The following is a 20,684-nucleotide window of genomic DNA, read 5'->3' as shown; positions in this document are numbered from 1 at the left end:
CAACCAAATGAAGGAAATATTGTTCTAGGGCTTATTCATGAAGGTTAATGAAGATAATCAGTTGGAATGTGAGGGGTTTGGGCAGTGCTAGAAAAAGGAGATTGATTAAGGAATTACTTAGGAAAGAAAGACCTGATATTGTGATGCTACAGGAGACAAAAATAGTTGAATTGGATAGGAGGTGGGTTAGAGAGATTTGGAAAGTAAAAGGGGTCAGATGGTGTTCAGCTCCCTCATGGGGAGCTTCGGGGGGGATAGTAACTCTATGTAGGGAGGACTTTGTAGAACCAATAGAGGAGCTGATAGGAAACTTTACTGTATCCTTAAAATTCAGGATGGTGGAAGATGGCTTTATATGGGTGCTAGCAAATGTGTATGGACCAAATAATTACATAGAGAGGAAAGAGTTATGGGAGGAGCTTCATGGTATTCAAGGTTTATGGGAAGGCCCTTGGTGTTTGGGGGGGGGGGGATTTTAATGCAATTAGATTCACAACTGAATCAAATAATCCCAGACGGGCCATCAAAACTAGTATGAGGAAGTTTAATGATTTCATTAACTCCTGTGAGTTACGAGAACTTCCTCTACTACAAGCAATCTTTACCTGGTCCAACTTCCAAGAAAACCCAATTTGCTTGAAGATTGATAGATTTCTCTTTAATGAGGGTTGGGAGAGCCACTGGAGAGGATTGGTGGCTAAGGCACTACCTAGAATAACCTCTTATCACTACCCCATAGAAGTAGGACAAGAACCTTTTGGAAATGGACCTAGACCATTAAGATTTAAGAATATGTGGTTAACACATCCAGACTTTTTGGCTAAGATTAAGGAATGGTGGAATGAAGAGATGAGAGAAGTGAAATGGAATGGGGTTAGATTCCATAAAAAAATTAAAAAGGTTGAGAGGCAAAATAAAAGACTGAAGTAGGGACCAATTTGGAAGAGTGGAGGAAGCAAAAGCTAGATTAATGGCTCAGATTGAGGACTTGGATAAAAAAGAAACTCAAACGATAATGGATGTGCAAGATAGAGAACAAAGATGGAGATTGAAAAAAGAATTAGAGGAGGTTTTGCCGAGGGAGGAGATATCATGGAAGCAAAAGTCTAGACATAACTGGATCAAGGAAGGGGATGGGAATACCAAATTCTTTCATGCTATGGCTAATGGGAGAAGGAGAAACCTAATACTAAAGCTTGAGATTGATGGAGTAGAGATTACTTCTCAAGAGGAGATTGGTAGTAGGATTGTGGACCATTTCAAATCAATAATCCAAAGACCCCTAGAGAATTGGTTGTTAGTGGGGGAGGAGGATTGGCCAATCTTGAACCAAACAGAAAGGGGATGACTAGAAAGAATGATCGAGGAAGAGGAAATCAAACAAGCTATCTTGTCTATGGATAGAGCTAAGGCACCGGGCCCAGATGGATTTACAATGGCATTTTATCAAGACTGCTGGGATATAGTCAAAGAAGACCTAATTGGAGCCATTAGAGAATTTGAGGATAAACATATTGTAAGTCTTGGAATCGATGCCACTTTTCTAGCTTTAGTTCCCAAAAAGAGTGAAGCCAAACACCCTGAAGATTTTCAGCCAATAAGCTTGGTGGCAAGTGTCTACAAGATTTTGGCTAAAGTGCTTTCTAGGAGGACCAAAGCAATTCTCCCATCTCTCATTAGCCAAGCACAAGGAGCCTTTGTATAGGATAGACAAATCATAGATCAGATCCTCATTGCAAATGAGAGTGTGGAAGAGAAGAAAAAATCTGGCAGAAAAGGTTTTGTTTGCAAATTGGATTTGGAAAAGGCTTATGATTTAGTGGACTGAAATTTCTTGTTGAAGGTGTTAAGAAGACGTGGGTTTGGGGACAAATGGTGTAATTCGATAAGTGGATGTTTAAGTTCTTGTCATTATTCAGTCTTGGTGAATGGAGTGGTTAAGGACTTCTTTCCAACCAACAGAGATTTAAGACAAGGTGATCCACTTTCTCCATTCCTTTTTACACTTGTTGCTGATGTCCTTAGTAGAATGATCTCCAAAGCAGATGAGGAGGGCCACATAAAGGGCTGGAGAATAGGGAGGAGAGGTTGTCCAATAACTCACCTTCAGTTTGCGGATGATATAGTTATTTTCCGCAAAGGGAATGATCTGAGAAAGGTGGACAACCTTAAGAAGTTAATAAGAGCCTTCGAGCTTGCCTCCAATCTGAGGATAAACTTTGATAAAAGTTGTGTGGCTGGAGTAAATATGGAGGAGTGGGAGATTGATTCCATTGCTGAGTGCTTAGGCCGCATTACCTCTCCTTGGCCTTTGACCTACTTAGGGCTACCCTTAGGAGCTAACCCTAAAGAAAGCAATTTCTGGGGCCCTATTGTGGAAAATTTTGATAAAAGATTGGCAGCTTGGAAAAAGAATTACATCTCAATAGGGGGTAGGGTGACCTTGATTAGGGCTACACTTTCCGACCTTCCAACCTACTACCTATTAGTGTTTAAGATTTCACCAAGAGGCTAAGAAACTGGAGAAGATAATGAGGGACTTTCTGTGGGAACTAGGGGAGGTGAAGAAGGATCATCTGGTTAGATGGGAGATAGTTAATAAACCTAAGGAAGAAGGGGGTCTAGGGATAGGGAATATAGTGCTGAAGAATGTAGCCCTCCTAGGGAAGTGGTTATGGAGATGGCCCCGAGAAAGAGAGAGAGAGAGAGATTATGGCATGATGTGGTGTTGAGTATTCATGGCTGCTCAGAAAATGGTTAGGATGCCGGGATATCTCGTCAAGCTACCCTCACAACACCTTGGAAAGCTATACATGGCATTCTTCCTCGCTTCCTCAGTTTTATCAGGTATGGTGCTTGCTCTAGTGATGCTATCAGGTTCTGGGAGGATGTTTGGGTGGGTACTCAACCCCTCAAAGATCGATTCCCATCGCTTTATTCCCTATCCCTTCACAAAAATGAGTCGATTGCAAATTTTCTTCCGAACCCGTTGAGTCCCCTGTCTTTAAACTGGGATTTCGGTTTTCATAGGGTTTTAAGGGATGGTGAGTTGATTTGTATCACTAAGCTTCTTCATTTACTAGAGTCTGTTTGTTTGGACCCCACTTCTTCTGATCAAAGAGTCTGGACTCCCCTTCCTAAAGGTGTTTTCACTTGCTCTTCTTTTCAAAAATCCCTCCGTTCCAACCCCATCTCCCAAGTGTTCCCCTTCAAAGAGATTTGGGCCCGACCTATCCCTGCAAAAATTGTTGTATTCTGTTGGGAAGTCTACTATGGGATAATCAATACCTTGGAAAACTTGCAAAAAAAGAGACCCTCTCTATGTCTCTCCCCGAATTGGTGTTTCTTGTGCAAGGCCCAAAATGAGGACTGTTTCCATTTGCTAATTTCCTGCTCCCTTGCTACAAACTTATGGAGTTCGAGCCTTAGTTTATTTGGAGGGAGGTGGTCTCCACCAATTGATTTGAGTATGTTATTAACCCTTCTTTTTTTGTTTGGCACACTAGAAGAGGCAAGTTCATGTGGAAATGTGTTAGGGCAGCAACCTTATGGACATTGTGGAAGGAAAGGAATGCAAGAGTTTTCTTAGAGAAGGAAAGAAGATTAGAAGAAGTGAAGGACTGCATTCTAAGAAGGGCAATACATTGGCTGAAAACCTTGGATATATTCGATGGTTTCTCTTTTGATGATTTGTGGAGGAATTGGTTAGTAATAGCAAATACTGCTACAAAGAAGAACAAACGCCTATCAGAATGGGATCCGCCGTCAGAAGGTATCATCAAGTTAAATTTTGATGGAAGCAGCCAAGGTAACCCTGGGCCATCAGGTAATGGGGGTGTCCTGAGGAACTAGGACAGCAACATTATCTCCTTATTCTCAGGACCGGTGGGAATGGGGGACTCTACGAGGGAAAAAATACTAGATGCAGTACAAGGAATTCAGATTGCTAACCAGCTTGGGGTGGAGCATCTCCTAGTTGAAGGAGACTCTCAGGTGGTAACAAGGTGGCTGCTTAACCCGGATGCTACCACTTGAGGCTACAAAGAACTCATCAAAAAAGTAAAGTGGTTAACTAGGAACATGAGGTTTGAGGTAAAATGGGTAAGTAGGTCAGCTATTACCATGGCTGATTCTCTGGCTAAACAGGGGGTATCCAGGGAGGTCCTTTTTTGTGCTACTTTGTAAGTTGTTATAATATAGTAGAAGCTGTACTTAACTAACCAGGAGAGGTTGCATCTCGTGCCTCTCCTTGGGACATTGTACTATTCTCCTCTGCTGATCAATAAATCTCATTCATTTATCAAAAAAAAAAAAAAAACTCTCTTTTCCAACATTTGTGCATGGGCTCTATATGGACAGTTGCACAATTATGATACCCCTATATACCGATTAAAATGCTACTTATTGGCCCATCAAACTAGGAAACTAGACAAGTAGGCCTTTTCTTGGGCCTGCAGTTTCACGTTTCCAGATGCATTGGCTGATAGTGCCACCATAGAAAGACATTCAGCATACCTCTTGATAAAGGGATCTTCATTTACCATAAGAGAGAGAGAGAGAGAAATAGAGGCATTTAGAACAAGATTAGGAGAATACAATCTCTAGCCTTGTCAAAGTAACCTGATAAAGAAACACATTCTGACAATCATAATATAAAACTTACTACACCAGCAATCTTTTTAATCACTGCCGCTGGATTTGAATTCAATCCTTTCACTAATGCCACAATCAGTTGCTTTAGCATGGAAAGCTTCTTATCCTTCTCTGCATCTACAAGAATAATATCAGCTCTAAGACCCTCCACACCCGAGGCATGAAGTTCATCCGGAGTAGGAATACTATCAAAATGCTCCTTGAGTTTTTTCTCCTGCAAATCATGAAATTTTATCAAATAACAGCAACTCCTCTATGCTCAATAAAGATTAGGGAAAAAAGAATAAATTAAATAACCATGGATTCAAAGTTTAACATTAATGAAAGGAAACAAGTAACAAGTAGCAAGATAGAGAAATGATATACCAGCATTACAAATAAAAATATAAACTACCCAATAATCAAAAGGAACAGATAACAATACTATTAATGATAAGAAAAATACATTTTCTTCTAATTTATTTTACCTTCCTGCCCTGCCAACAGCAATTAAGGTTATGATAGTAAGCCAAGTTCCTACTCAGCTATTACTAAGGTTCAAACTTAAAAGTATTGGTATTGCAAATAGTATCGGAAAGGCAATTTTGATAGATACCACAATATTCCCTTAAAAGACATGGATACAGTGGAAAAAACTTAAGATATGTATCAATACACTAGGAAAGCCTATATAAAGGTGGATTAAAACTTATACTTTTCCTGATCATAAAGGTGGATTAAAAATTAAAATCTAAAATGTTTTCTACTTTAACAAGTTGCCATGGTTTTTTATAACAAGATTAAATTTTCATTAAAATAAAAAGAACACAACAAATAAAACAAAAGCAAACACCTCTCAGACAACGAAAATAAAAAACATACCACCCTACATTAAACTATGAACCTCAAATAGAACCCAAGCAACTCCCAACTGATTTCACCATCATCCCATCAACAGCTTTAAAAAAAATCAAAAAAAAAATTACTATATATTCCTCATCAACACCTCTGGATCATTTACTTAAAACTCATCTTCCCCAACCTCATTGCAAGGTGCGAACTGGTTGGTTGGTAAGGTCTCCTGCTGGTTGTAGCAGAGACTTGGGATCGAATCCCACATGCACCCGGGTTGGGGGATTTAGGGGATGGGCTACCCCATTGTGTAGCCACTTGAAGCAAAACAAAAAAAAAAAAAAAAAATCTTCCACAACCTCATCAGGATCAGGATTGAATAATGACTCATCATAGTATGGTGTAGTGGTGAGAATCCATCCTTCTCACATGGACAACCTAGAATCAAACCCCATTAAAGCATATAGTCTTTATATGGAAATGATTTTTTCTTTGATTGGAAATGGTAACTTCATTAATGAGCTTTTAAAGTACAGAAGTAGAGAAGTCAACCCCTAGTAGAGGAAGTTGAACCAACAAACAGCATACATTATAGCACTGTTCAGTACAAACTCTCCCTTACAGCCCCTGGTTTTGCTGAGGTATCAGCTAATCCATTAGCTGATCTTCTTACCCACTTAAATCAAGCACCCACCTCCCTCGTTATACTATTTCCCTTATCAACTGTCCATGTTGCCATATTCCCAGACGACCTGATTGCATCCACCCAATTACCAATTTAGAATCCCTCTCTATCTCAACCGGGTGCAGCCCCAACTGTTTGGCCAATGTTAGTCCTTGATGCAGGGCCATGGTCTCCGCTCTCAAAGAATCTCCAACTCCTATTGGTTCAGAATATATAGAGCTATTATTTTGCCTTCACCATCTCTAAAACACCTCCTATTCCAGATGGGCCTGGATTACCTATAGAGCTTCCATCAAAGTTCAGATTTACCCTTTGTTGTGTCAGTGGGGACCAATATTCCTGTACCACAGGTTTAAATAAAGTTGTAGTTGCCACAGCACCCCAATTCCTATAAATGTCTTCAGATGAGAAGTCTATAAACAAATCACATGATTTCAAGCAATGGATGACCTTAATGGTTACTCCTTCCACTACAATTTCCTTGGATCTAAACACACCTTTGATGATCCTATTGTTTCTTTCCTCCCATACTGACCATAACACAGCTGCTCCTCCGCATAACCCTTCCACACACCTTTCGTTGCCTGCAAAAAGTTGGATAAAAGAGACTCACCACATTCAGGGGCGGAGTCCACCTGCACCGAAAAAGAGAAGAGAAGCAAGAGCAAATAAAGAACACAAAGGGACATGAGATTAATAAGTGTGTGATTGTCTCACCAAAACCCAAGCAGAGACCACAAACATGAGGGGAGAAGCATATAGTTGGCCTCTTTTTTTTGCAATAAATCCAACGTATTAATTTTTTTTGAAGTACCACTTCCCAGAAAAAAGTCCAAATTTTTGGAGGTACAGGGCTACACCACACCTCCTTTGTTGGGAAGTTCACTACAAAGTTAAAGGTCTGAAGTAGAAATTGTAGAAAGATGAGCAAATAAAAAACCAGAAGGGGAAGGTTTCCAAATTCTACAATCCCTACAAGACTGATCTAGGAAGACTGCCCATAACAAAGTAATCATTTCGTCAACCATCCCCATTTCTGAATCCCTATACCTCTCCTCAAGCCCAAATCTCAAGAATTATCAACAAAGACTGAAGAGATCACTTTTCTTTTGTTTTCCGACAGGGAGTATATAGAAGAGAACCTAGCTCTAAGGGAGCTTTCACCAACCCAAACATCTTCCTAAAACAAAACTTTGTTTCCTACACAAACATCATATTTGAAATAAGGAAACATGAAAGGTAAAACACCGTGAATAGCTTTCCAAGAGAACACCGAGAAGGCTTAGGGTCGAGACCTGCATCCCAACCATTGTCTACCAATCCATGAATACTAACAAACACTCTAGACCATAGTCTATCCCATTCCATCAGCAGTATCCAAATCCATTTCCCCAACAAGGCAGTATTCCTTAATGACTTAACATTATATTTCCCATTCCTAGGCCTCCATCATCCCTACTCCTAGAAACCACTTCGCATTTCACTAGGTGATCCTTCTTAGTGTCCACCAATTCCCATACGAAATCCCTCATGCTCTTCTCTAGCTGGTTTGTCACTTTCATTGGTACTCTAAAGGTAGATAGGAAATAGATTGGCAAGTTGGCCAAGGTTGTGACTTGATTAAAGTTCTCCTACCCCCTAAGGAGAAGTAATTCCTCTTCCAATTTGCTAGCCTCTTAGCAAATCTTTCGATCACTGGGTACCAAAAGCTATCAACCATTGGGTTTCCTCCTAGTGGTAATCGCAAATACTATAGTGGCCAATCCCCAACTTCACAACCCCATATTCTAGCTAGGGAATCCACCCCCTCTCCCCCTAAATTAACTCCAACCACACAACTTTTGCCCAGTTTACTTTTAAATTGGACTTCTCAAACTGAAGCACCAGTCTCTTTTGAGTTCAGAATCTCCCCTTCCTCGCCTTCACAAAACAAGATGATATCATCTGCAAATTGTTAGTGTGTGACCACCACCTCCTCCCTAGCAATTCTCCAACCTCTTATCAAATTAATGGCATCTGCCCTAAAAATCAGTTCATTTGGTACATCAGCTACCAGAGTGAAGAGGAAGGGGACAACGAATCTTCTTGTCTAAGACCCCTTTTGGCACTTCGCAGGAAAAAAAAATCACTACCTACTCCATTTACTAGTATTGAAAAACGACACAAAGAAATACATCCCTTCACCCATCTACACCGTCTATCCCAAAACCTTCGTGCTTAAGAACTTCTAACAGAAAATCCCATTCCACCGTATCATAAGCCTTCTCAAGATCCTTTTTTTTTTTGATGAATTTCTCAAGATCCAATTTGCAAACCAACCCCTTTTCCTTCTTCCTCCTCACCTATACATGTTCATTTGCAATAAGTATTTGATCTAAAATTTGTCTCCTACCACGAAGGCCACTTGATTTAGTGAGATTAGCCAAGGAAGTATCTTTTTTATTCTTAGGGCTAGCACCTTAAAAATGACCTTATACATGCTTCCCACTAGGATTATAGGTCTGAAATCCTTGGTTGGAGACCATCCTTCTTCGAGATCAGGGCAATAAAAGTCGCATTTGTTCCCAAATTAAATTTGCCTCTCTCAAAGACTTCTTCAAAAACCTCCAACAAATCTCCTCTAATCATCTCCCAGCATTCTTGAAAGAAAGCCATCATAAAACTATCATGTCCAAGGCCTTTAGACTGATCCATCTTAGGGATCAAGGCAATAAAAGCCGCATTTATTCCCAAATTAAATTTACCTCTCTCAAAGAATTCTTCAAAAACCTCCAATAAATCCCCTCCAATTATCTCCCAACATTCTTGATAGAAAGCCACCATAAAAACCATCAAGTCACGGGCTTTAGACCGATCCATAGAGAAGATTGCATTTCTCACTTCTTGAACCTCAAATCTCTTTTCCAAAGTTTCCAACAAAACCCTATTTTCCACTCTCCACTCCAAATCCTCTAAACTCTCTATCGGTCTCCCTAGATTGTCATAAACTACGCTGAAATGGTCAACAAAGGCTTGTGCTATTTCCTCTTCCCTTGTCAAAAAATGACCATCCCACTCCAACTTCAACACAAAATTCTTCCTTCTACCATTTGCCATCAAATGAAAGAAACTAGTATTGTTATCCCCTTCCCTTAGCCATTTACATCAAGATTTTTGCCTCCAACCCAACTCCTCCTTCCACAAAAGTTTTCTTCCAATTCATGTTTTAATCTCCATATTTCCACCTTATCTTCTGCCCTCGATCTTCTTTGGGCTTCTAGTCCATCTAGCTCATGCACTCTCCAACTAATTTCCGCTTTCCTTTCCTCAGCTCTACCAAACACCTCTTTATTCCAAATCTTAATTCTAGCTTTCAACAGTTGCAGTTTCTTGTAAAATCTATACCCCTTCCAATTGAACTCCACTTGGTCCTCTTCCCACCATTCTTTCACCTTAGCTAAGAATTCATGATGAAGGAACCACATGTTTTCAAATCTAAAAGGGCAAGGACCTCCTCCCACTCTTTCTTGTGATAACTTGATTGGGCAGTGGTATGATATAGGTCTCGACAATGTTGTGACACCTAAATTCCCTCCCCCATTCCGCTTCTCAATCCGCTATGAAGAGGAATCTATCTAGGTTGCAACAGTTAGAGATCTCTTGGAAGTTTGACCAAGTAAAATTTGCTTGCTCAAGAGGAAGGTCCCATAATTTAAAGGTTTCTACAAAGAGATTAAATTTCCTTGTACTAGACATAATCCTATGACTTGGGTTATTAGTTTCACTCAAGAATCTTATTACATTGAAGTCCCCACCCAGACACCATGGGCCATCCCACAATCCCCTAATGGTTGTTAGTTCTTCCCAAAACCCCTCCCTTTCACTATATGAGGTAGGACCTTAAACAACAGTTAACAAATAACACTCATGCCCACCCATCATCTTTTCTCTTCAATTTAATGGACATTGAGTAGTTCTTAATTAATTCTTGATCACACTCCTAGTCTTCATTCTTTTTTTTTTATCAGCAAAAAGATTTTATTAAAACAGAGAAATATTGAAATACAATAGTTATAGGTTGCAGAAAGCATTAACCCAATCTGCAAACACTACAAACCATTTACAGTTCTGCCAAGTACAAGGTAGATCTATTTGCCCCATGTTTTGCTAGGGTGTCCACCAACCCATTTGCAGTCCTTTTGACCCAACCAAACTGAGTGTTGAACCTCCTTGCAATTATGTCAATTTCTCTGTATATAAATTTGAGCTTCCAAGGTGTTGATAAAATGTTTTTAGCCCAAGAAATGACCAGCAGTGAGTCTCCTTCCATTTCTAAATCTGTTGTACCAATCTGCTCAGCCCAAGAAATGCACAACCTATCTTCTTCACAAGGGAATCTACACAGACATTTCCCTAGGAGGGCCTTGTTTTTCTGTAAAATGTTCCCAATACCTAGGCCACCTTACTCCTTAGGTTTATAGACTTGCTCCCACTTCACTAAATGATCCCTCTTTTCATCACTACGTTCCCACAAGAAATCCCTCATTATCTTCTCCAACTTCCTCGCTATTTTCACTGGGGTCTTAAAGGTGGAGAGGAAATAGGTGGACAGGTTTGCTAGGGTGGATTTTATCAAGGTGATTCTTCCCCCCAAGGAAATATAATTTCTCTTCCACATTGCCAACTTCTTTGTGAATCTCTCTAAAATTGGCTTCGAAAAGCTTTCAGTTTTTGGGTTTCCCCCCAAGGGCATACCTAGGAATTCTAAAGGCCAGCTTTTCACTTCACAGCCTAGCAAATTTGCCATGGCTTGGATGTCCCCCTCCCCTATGTTTATTCCAGCTACACAGCTTTTTCCCCAATTTACTTTTAGTTTGGAGGATTGTTGAAACTTGTCCCCCAAAATTTTCAAATTCATCACAACTCTCATAAAAAATGATTGTATCATCTGCAAATTGCAAGTGAGACGCCACCACTTCTGAACTACCAATCCTCTGGCCTTTAAACTGATTTTCTTGGTTAGTCTTGATGATTTGTCTATTCAAAACCTCAGCCACAATAGCAAATAAGAATGGGGATAAGGGATCACCCTGTCTCAGTCCTCTTTTGGCCGGGAAGAAATCCTTTGCTACCCCATTTACGAGAATAGAGAAGTGTGTCGAGCTAATACATTCTTTGATCCATAGTCTCCATCTTTCACCTAAACCCATCTTTTCCATGAGATGCAACAAGAAGGACCAATCCACCATATCATAAGATTTTTCTAGATCCAATTTACAAACCAAACCTTTGCCACCTTGTTTTTTTTTAGCTTCCACACTTTCATTTGCCACTAAGATTTGATCCACTATTTGTCTCCCTTCTACAAAAGCTCCTTGGTTTTGTGAAATAACAAATAGCAAGACTGTCTTCAACCGACCAGCCAGAACTTTAGCAATGATCTTGTACATGCTACCCACAAGACTTATCGGTCTGTACTCCTTAGGGGTTTTGGCTTCTCTTTTGGCACTAGAGCAATAAGGGTTGCATTTGCTCCTGGAGAGAGTTTCCCTTTTTGATAGAACTCAACAAAGACATCCATTAAATCATCCTTCAAGATTTCCCAATAATCTTGATAGAAAGCCATTGAAAAACCATCCGGGCCCGGAGCTTTTGATCTACCCATCGAGAAAATTGCTTCATGGACCTCCTCTACACTGAAGGCTCTTTCTAAGAGGGCAGCTTCGGTTTCTGGCACTCTATCTCACTGTAATTCTCCCAAATCCAAATTGCTTTCAAAAGAGGATCCCAGGACTAACTTGAAATGATCCACAAAGCACCTTTCAATTTCCTACTTTGAGTTTATTACTCTTTCCTCCACCTCTATTCTGGAGATTTGGTTTTTCCTTCTTCTCCCATTTGCTAGGGAGTGGAAAAATCTAGTGTTTCCATCCCCCTCCAAAAGCCATTTACACCTTGATTTTTGTCTCCAAGAAATTTCTTCTTTCCTTAGGATCTCCCCTAGTTGCACTTTTAAGTTCCATCTTTCGGCTCTATCCTCCGACCCACATTCTTTATTGGCTTCCTTTTGATCCAACTCCTCTATTTTCCTAGCTAAATCCTCCTTTAAGACCTCAAGATTTCCAAATTCCTCTTTGTTCCACTCCTTGATCTTTTCCTTCAATCTTTTCAACTTCTTGGAGAATCACACCACCTTCTCTCTAGCCCTTATTCCACCTTCTAACCACCAATCTTTTACCTTTTGCAAAAAGTTTGGAACTTTTAGCCACATATTCTCAAATCTAAAAGGTGTGGGGCCACCAATAAGGTTTTCTTGGTAGAGGCTTAGAGGGCAATGGTCCAAGGTTACTCTAGGGAGGGCTTTTGGTGTTAAGTTTCCCCACAACTCCTCCCAATCAATTGAGAAAAGAAACCTATCCAGTTTTGAGCAAACTTGAACTTCCTGAGGATTTGACCAGGTGAAGGAGGCTTGCAACAAGGTAGGTTCTCTCAATTCTAGGGATTCAATCAAGGAGTTGAAATGTCTCATACTTGTTGTTATGGTCTAATTGGGATTGTTTGTCTCACTTGTGTACCTTATCACATTGAAATCCCCTCCCAAACACCATGGACCATCCCATAGCCCCTAATTGCGGCTAACTCTCCCCAGAATGTATCCCTCTATCTATATGAGTTCAGGCCATACATATTAGTCAGCACCCACATCCTTCCATAAATCATCCTCTTGGTTTTTATTGATACTGAGTATGAAGGGATGAGAGATCCATCCCATGGACGCCCAAAGATTGCGAAATAAGGGGGCGAATTTCAAAAATTTCTCTCCCTTCAACTGGGAATCGCATTCCCAATTTAGAAAATCATATTTTCAAGGATCATTCTTGAACCATAAACTGAAGCAGATCTGAACCAAAAAGAGTATGAGAGAATTATACCTGATACGGAGAAACAGTATCTCCCAATGGAGGTGTTCACGCCCAAGGAAGGATCCAAAATCTGCTCCCACTGAAGATGGCGTAGTGCAGGATGGAGCAGAATCAGCAATGTTCTTCTCCAAGAACTCTGTCCTTCGCAAGAAACAGCAGGATGGCACGTGAGCACAGCTTCCTATCAATTCTTCCTCCAAGAACTGATGTCAAGATCAAATCTTGACTTCTCCCACTGGTGGAGATCGAACTGGCAAAACAAAGCGGCAAGAACAGGGAGGCGGCAAGAAAGAATTCGCAGGGTGCAGAACTCTATCTTCTTGTGATTTCAGCACTGAAGAAAATCTGATTGTGTGTCTCCTAAAGGCTGCCGCCCCCTCCTTCTTTTGTTAACCTAAAAGATCAGCTCCTAATCCAATTAGGAGCTGCTTATCCAAATCATATTTGGATAAGACCCCTTTTAGGTGATAAGGATAAACCCTTATCTTATCTACAGATTAGATTAGCTTTCTCCTAATCTCATTAGGAGATTTCTAGATCTGAATCACATTCAGATCTGGACTCTATGAGTGGATAGGGTCTCTGCTAATCCATCTCAGAATTCGCCCCATTATTAACTAATGAAATAGCCCAGTTCGAAATGGGCCCATTAAGCGTATGTGCTCACTTAACCTTCCTAATTGCTGCCCAGTTGGGCTTCCTTGTATGGCATGGGACCCAAGCATTGATCTACACATCAGCCACATGGGTTCGGCCCAGCCTTTGTTACAAGGCCTGGCCGAATACACTGTTATGGACAGTGCACCCCCTGAAACCCATCAAATGGGCTCTATGGGCCCAACACTTACCCTAAGTGGTCCCTGGGCCAAGCCACCTTGTAACACCCAGGGACTGTGGGCAGATGCAAGATTAGTCCATCAGATATTATCCTCAATGGTCTTACACTTAACCTCTCAGCCCATAATGATCATACACTGCCTAATCCTCTTAACACATTCCTAATGATTCTCCTTTTCTTTGCACTCCCTAATCCTCTTACATTCCAACAAAGAATCTTCATTCCACTTTTTGTCTAACCCATTCCCTATTACCCAATCCAAGTCTCCCTCTTTTTTTTTTCCTCTTCCTGTTTACAGATTTCTCATAGGATACTCCACAGACTAGTTTTTCCACCTCGTTCATTCTTCTTTTTCTTTTTTTCTCATCTCCTATCTCGTTTCTAAGATAGGCCTTCCCTTTGGTGAACTTTCACCTAGCTTATTTTTGTTCCTGCCCTTTTAATTTGGGTGGCTCTCTGCATTCATCATTTTTCTCACCTAATCCACTAAGTTCCTTCCCCTTTTCTTCTATACTCAGTCCTAGTCTTCATTCTTCCACAATGTAATAATTCCCCTTGAAGCTCCCCAAGACTGTGAAAAGGCCCACCTTAGATTTCTTATTGACCAAATGCTCGTCACCCATTTCTTGTCCACTTCAGACAAATTTATTTCTTGGATTAGGACTACATCCGGCTTTTCTCTCCTCAAGGACCTCAACAAATCTCTGATCACTCGTCTTTTCTTTGAACTCCACAAACCTCTTGCATTCCATCTTATTATCTTCATGGACAACAATTTAGGTCACCCTTAATCAATCCCACCTTCTTTACTCCTTTTTCCTATCCCACCTACTGTCACTACCTTTATCATAAGCCACCTCACATTTCAGTTTCTCCATTTTTTTCTTCTTCTTCTTGCATAGCTCCCCTACCTTCTTACTAGACTCTTCCAACTTGTCCTTCCCTTCTTTCCTATCTCGCCCGTTCTTCTTCTTTTCCTTTGTCTTTTTTGTTTTTCCACTACACACACTTTTCTCCCCTGTTCTAGGATTTGGATTATCCCCCTCCTCATCCCTTACCTTTTGCTTGCTCAATTCCTCTTCCACTCGAATTCTAAATAATTCCAAAATAAGCTCCCAAATTGTCCCCCAATTCTCTCTCCTCTACTTCAGAATTTATCTCACCCACTATCTCTGTCATTTGCACCGACTCATTTGAATTGGCAGACTTCACAGCTGGGCTGGATTCACCTATAGGCAAAACGCACAAAGGACTAGAGGAACTAAGGGTGGAGATCCAAACTCTATATACCCATCCTTCTAAGAAGACTGCTAATGATCATGGGATGAGTTCCAGTTTTGCTCCAATTACTCTAATGCTTGTCGCTCCCAGATATAAGCCATCAAAGCATAACATTTCTCCTCCACACTATTTTGTGATTCTCCTGAACACTTCAACTGACCAAAGGAAGGGTAGAACTAAAACCATCAACTCAATGCATGTAGTGTGTTCCACTAATCTTTCGTTACAAATTGGTGACCACTTCTCTATCACCACCAAACCCTGTTTTGTAACTACCGAGATAGTTGCAAAAATCCTGTGCAATCCCTTTTCCTGACACCACAGCCTTCTTCTCATTGAAAGCGTAGATCTGCACCGACTTTGAAGACTGAAGTCTTCAACAGTAATTGAATCTCTTCCCTTAAGCTCTTCCTATCTATAACTTATTTATTTACCGAGAGTACTAGTTTATTCTCCCAGTCTTCTTTTGGTTTGTGTACCCACAGACTCATTGAGCCTAATCCAGCATCAAGTTGTATATCTACTTCAGTAGGATCTTTCTCCTCTTCTAACACCACTTTCTCTACCCCTGCCTGCCTCTCTTGGGATTGCTTCTTGCTTTCTTGAGCATCTTTTGAGCCACTCTGCATTTCAGATACTGCCACCAAAAACTCCTATAGTGCTTGTGCTATTCTATCCAACCCCAAGGCCCTCCTACCTTCAGGAAGGCAAGTATATTGCTTCAGTCCTACATAGAATTCCTGTATTCCAACAAATCCCCCATTTCTATTCCCCCTTTCTTTCCGCACAATACTTTCAGCCCTCACCCTCGAGGTAGCATTATTTCCATTCGCTTTCTTTCATTGTCCTCTTAGCTCCATCAATAACTCCTCAGAACCAGGGCACTGCCTTCCTTCAAGTATCAAAGAAGCTCTCCTCAGTTCAACAATCTTCAGAGATAGCCTTCTTCTAGTCCAAACTTCTTCCAAGATGAATGTTTTTGCCTCCACCTTCAGAACCTTCTTCCATCTTCTCACTGATACAAACTCCCCATCTTCCCGAGATGCCTTCATTTAGAGTAATCTCAACAGAACTTCAGACTATCTTCCTTCTTCTGTTTATATGGTAATGATGTGATTTAAATTTAAAAAATAAATTTGAGCTTAATGAAGTTAATTAATAATGGGAGTAGAGTCAATGGGCATTAATTACACGATAGAATTAATGGGAGTTGATTGAATATAAAATTGTAAAGAAACCGATACTGTAGCAATAACTGAGTGTATCAGCTGAAACATCACTGAAACCATGGATGTATTGGGTGATGATATGGATACAGGTTAAATGGCACCAAAACTGGTTATTTCACAGCACCGCATGCTAACAACCCCAAAATCTGATTAAACCTAGGCTATTACCAAATTTCAACATGTTCCACTTATTCAAGCTCATCTACCTTTTTTTATAATACATAATGAAACATCAAAGTATCTCTGCCCTGAAAGGTACAGCTGAAATGAAATGCATGGCAACATATGAAAACCAATCAAAAATCAAAAATAGCGGTTCATTGCATCAGTTCTTTGTTGATCAAAACCTTACAGTTTTAGATTAAAATCCAGATGATCCTTATAAAATTGAAATCAAGAAAATGCAACCTAACAAAGACCTAGGGATCTATCAGGGTCATACACTATAAATTATTGGGCCAATCATACCATGAATAATAGCAAGTAATTCTAGAAAATTAATAGCTACATATGCCTTTTTATTGATATCTGCCATTTTCCTTATTAATTTGTGAAAAGAATGACTATATCACTGTACAATAAGTATCCCACTGTTTTAGGCTGGGACTGTGTTATGGGCCCGCGCGTAGGATCTCGTCACGGGTCGGAACACGGGGAGAACCTCTAGCTTCCCCTTGCGCCTTCCCTTGCGTGCAGACCCTATTGTAGAAAACCGAATGGGTGATTTGTCCAAGAGACCACCCGAACTCTCCTCACTCCTCTTGACTGCAAACTGAATACTTTATTCCCTAATCACAGCTCCTTAAATAGGAGATTACAAGAGGAGACTCCTTACTCCATTCGACTAAGCTAGGACAATCCAACTTTAAATCAAACTCCTACTTCTAACAGACTTCTAACAGAACTCAGTTCCTATCTCTAATAGATAAGTAAGAACTAGATAAGTAAGAACAGAACTCCTACCTCTAACAGACTTCTAACAGAACTCAGTTCCTATCTCTAATAGATAAGTAAGAACAGAACTGGAATAAGTAAACTACTGGCGAGCTGGCAAGGAGAGATGACGTGGCAAGATAAGCTGCTGTGTTGGCCCCCCCTCACTGCTGCTGCTGGCGGCGGTAATTCTTCCCACGAATGCATCCACAACAGACTGCTACCTAACCAATGGACCTTTCCTGCTAATTTACATTAACATTAATTCTCCCTAGAAATGATCCCTCAATAGAATTATTCTCTTGACTCCTTGTTTAGTCAATACATCTGCCATGTAATTACATGATATTTGAACCCAGGTGAATCCAGCTCCCACCTCCCTAGCTAGATGTCTGCTTTTCTCTAAATATATGTCTATATTTCCATGGCCCTGACTGGTTCATGTTTCAATAGCTGAACTATGAACCATCAACCTAGTTAAACCAGAACTAGGACTTTGTTGGCATAAAATATAGACATTCTGAATATGATTAACTCTCTGTATGACAAAGCACCACTCTACCTACTAGGCTAACGATGTCTTGATGAAAACTAAACAGAAAACTAATCCCCTATCAAATCAAGCATAGTAACTAAATTTTTGTGTTAGTTTCTTAATAGATATAAAAAAACTGCCCACCTATTTGGGTTGTAATTACTAGTATTTTGAATCAAATCAATCAATCATTTTTCATCATGCGAGCTTCCCAAGTTCCCATAACCAATTCACAATACAGAATTTTCTTGTTCTATTTTGTTTCCCTTTTTATCAATATATTCTATTTCATAATTATAGTTATGTTTATATTTATTTAATGAATAGAAATGGAAATCAATAAAACTAACCTAAATATGATTGAACTATGGTTTAATAAAATTAAGCAAAATATAGGCCCAACCATTAATCTGTTTTTTAAAGCATTGCTTAAATTTTTTTAGGTTTATTTATTTCTTTACTTTCTGGTGAGGAAGGGGGAAGAAAATGAGAAAACAAGGATCAAGTTTAAGAAATGACATTAGTTTGAACAACTTGTAGAAAGACAAACAACAATCACTATAATATACCAGAGCTATATGCTTCAAGCTAAAGCTGACAACGCACATACATAAGACAACTAAAAATTTCATAAGCACATATAAAATAAATAGAATATCAAAGCACTGTCGAGAGAACAAACCATATTTTTGTAAAGCAAGAATTAGAAAACTTCTTACATTTTTATCAGAAAAATTGGTTTCTGGAATAGATGATAGAGAAGAAAGGAAAACCAACATTTTGATGGGTGAAATGCAAATTCTAACCACAAATGTAAGCTACTACTCACCGGAACGACAGAGTAAAACCCATTAGGAATAATTCCAGAAAGCATTCCAGTCATCCAGAGAATTTGTGAAGCTGCCTGGGATGTCAACTCATCTCCCCCATGGTTGCTATTTGGTTCTTTTGTGTTCAGGTTCTCTTCTTGAGTGGACAGAGAAACTGATTGAAATTTTTCTATAAAACCTGAGGGCCAACAAGTAGCATTAGAAGGCCCAGATTCTTCCAGCCCTGCATCTTCTCGTGTCTCCTCCATCTCCTTGAAGATTTGCAATGTAAAACCATCTCGCCCCACCTCTCACCCCACCTCTCACCCCATTAAGGAGATTCTATGTCTACAAGGAATACTTAGATGAAAGAAAACAGGATGACAAACTTCTTGTATATGACTTGCTTGATCCAAAGCTCATATGAACTGCAAAATAGAGCACAATGATTTTAGTTGAAACTTTTATGAAACATTTGGGTACAAATTTTATGCTGAAAATATGTGTACATATCTATATTCCTTGGGTTGGGTTTCTGGAACTCAACCATTTAAAGAAACGGATATCAAAGGTGTCCAGTGGTGGGACAAAAACACTATTGTCCCAAGAACAAAAGTACCTCAGAATCAAGGGTTGCTTCTGAACCAGAGATTTTGGATGGTAAGGATTGAATTCCCTAATTCCCTTTTTTCCTTTTCTTTCATTCTGTAACTGCATAGATACCACATTTTCAGGCATTAACTTTTTTCTATTTTTGTACATTTAGATTAAAACCCAACAACCTACCATTGAGATCCTAAAGGTGTAAAGCCACAATAACAATACAACTAAAAGAGTGTAAGACATTAGGATCATGACAAGATATCTAATGAAGCCCCACCTGAAAGACTGATCAATTTTTTTTCCCACGATATGCACCAGTGTGAAAAACATAATTCCAGCCTGTGGAGATGCATGAATGAAATTATTAGGACCCTATCAAAAACAGGGCAACCATCTTTAGTGTAACAGAAAAGCATGCAATCTTGCCTAAAATGGAACTTCCTTACCACAAAAGCAAGGGTGAGGATATTGAATAACTACCAGAAAGAATTTGGCATATACACGTGCAGAAATTTCAGTTACAAGTAAATTTCATTGTTTGGCCAACACATAGAACAGAGAGAAGGTTCCAAAAATCTCTCATAAAACCAAAGTAGAAAATTAACAAAATAAAGCAGTACTGCAGTAGAAAGGAGAAACCACATTACAAGATATTTTACTCCCAAATTACAAGTCTATATTTCCATGGGCCCATGCTGTTGTGATTGAACCATTTTATAATTACATGAAAGTCAATTCACCATGAGATTTCCATAATGGAGAAAATTAGCCAATCTCATTCCATGTAGAATAGCCATCAATTATACTCATGTATAACCACCAAAGCCAATGGGTCCAGCAATTCTTCCCTTTTTTATTGTTAATAAACTTATTAAGGGAAAAGAGCGGACAACCAAGATATGAAGAAATAACACAATATGTATGGCATCTCATCCTCAATTCGTAAAAGTAATTGGATGCTACGCTGATAGTCTGCAAATGAACTACATGAAGACAATAGTAGAACAGCATTAAATTTTTTTAATTGGATCAGCAGAGCAACATCAAATGTTGTGGGAGTCCTATGCAGTGGGATGTACAGCAATATGTACAAATAATTGTACACAAATTAATAAAACTTCACAGTTAACAATCAAAAAAAAAATATTACATCACGTAAGGGCAACAGTCTAGTCTTGGTTGTCAGTGCAAAAACTCTTTTGGGGATCTGATGTCCCTCAGTACTCCTTTTTCTCTCATGGAAGTTTTGTTCTACAAAAGATGAATTTTTTTATCAGCAAAAGAGAATTTAGCTTTTATTAAATTGAAAAACAGATTGGGTATGATGAGTTGGGCCTATGATCATGTTAATTGGTCTTTTCTAGATTACATGTTGGCTAGAATGA

At 39.6% G+C, this 20,684-nt stretch overlaps 1 protein-coding gene across 7 annotated transcripts in view; it reads right to left on the bottom strand.

Moving 5' to 3' along the window:
* LOC104611584 (putative serine/threonine-protein kinase SIS8) overlaps positions 1-20,684 on the bottom strand; it is a 96,143-nt gene that overhangs the window by 67,198 nt on the left and 8,261 nt on the right. For 2 of the 7 annotated variants that reach the window (XM_010278713.3, XM_088894554.1), the window contains exons 2-5: positions 19,577-19,638; positions 19,316-19,407; positions 18,717-19,124; positions 4,664-4,867 (exon numbers count right to left, since the gene is read on the bottom strand). In XM_010278713.3, coding sequence (XP_010277015.1) covers positions 4,664-4,867; positions 18,717-18,965 — 453 coding nt within the window. In that variant the 5' untranslated portion in view covers positions 18,966-19,124; positions 19,316-19,407; positions 19,577-19,638. Of the gene's footprint in view, positions 1-4,663; positions 4,868-18,712; positions 19,125-19,315; positions 19,408-19,576; positions 19,672-20,684 lie in introns of all 7 variants that reach the window. The other 5 variants (XM_010278714.3, XM_088894555.1, XM_010278716.3 and 2 more) reach the window with 4 other exon arrangements.

The sequence above is a fragment of the Nelumbo nucifera genome, chromosome 1, assembly GCF_055504915.1.
Source record: "Nelumbo nucifera cultivar China Antique chromosome 1, China Antique-T2T, whole genome shotgun sequence".
NCBI lineage: Eukaryota > Viridiplantae > Streptophyta > Magnoliopsida > Proteales > Nelumbonaceae > Nelumbo > Nelumbo nucifera.
The sequence above is the reverse complement of the archived record's forward strand: the minus strand, read 5'-3'. Positions and strand labels throughout refer to the sequence as shown.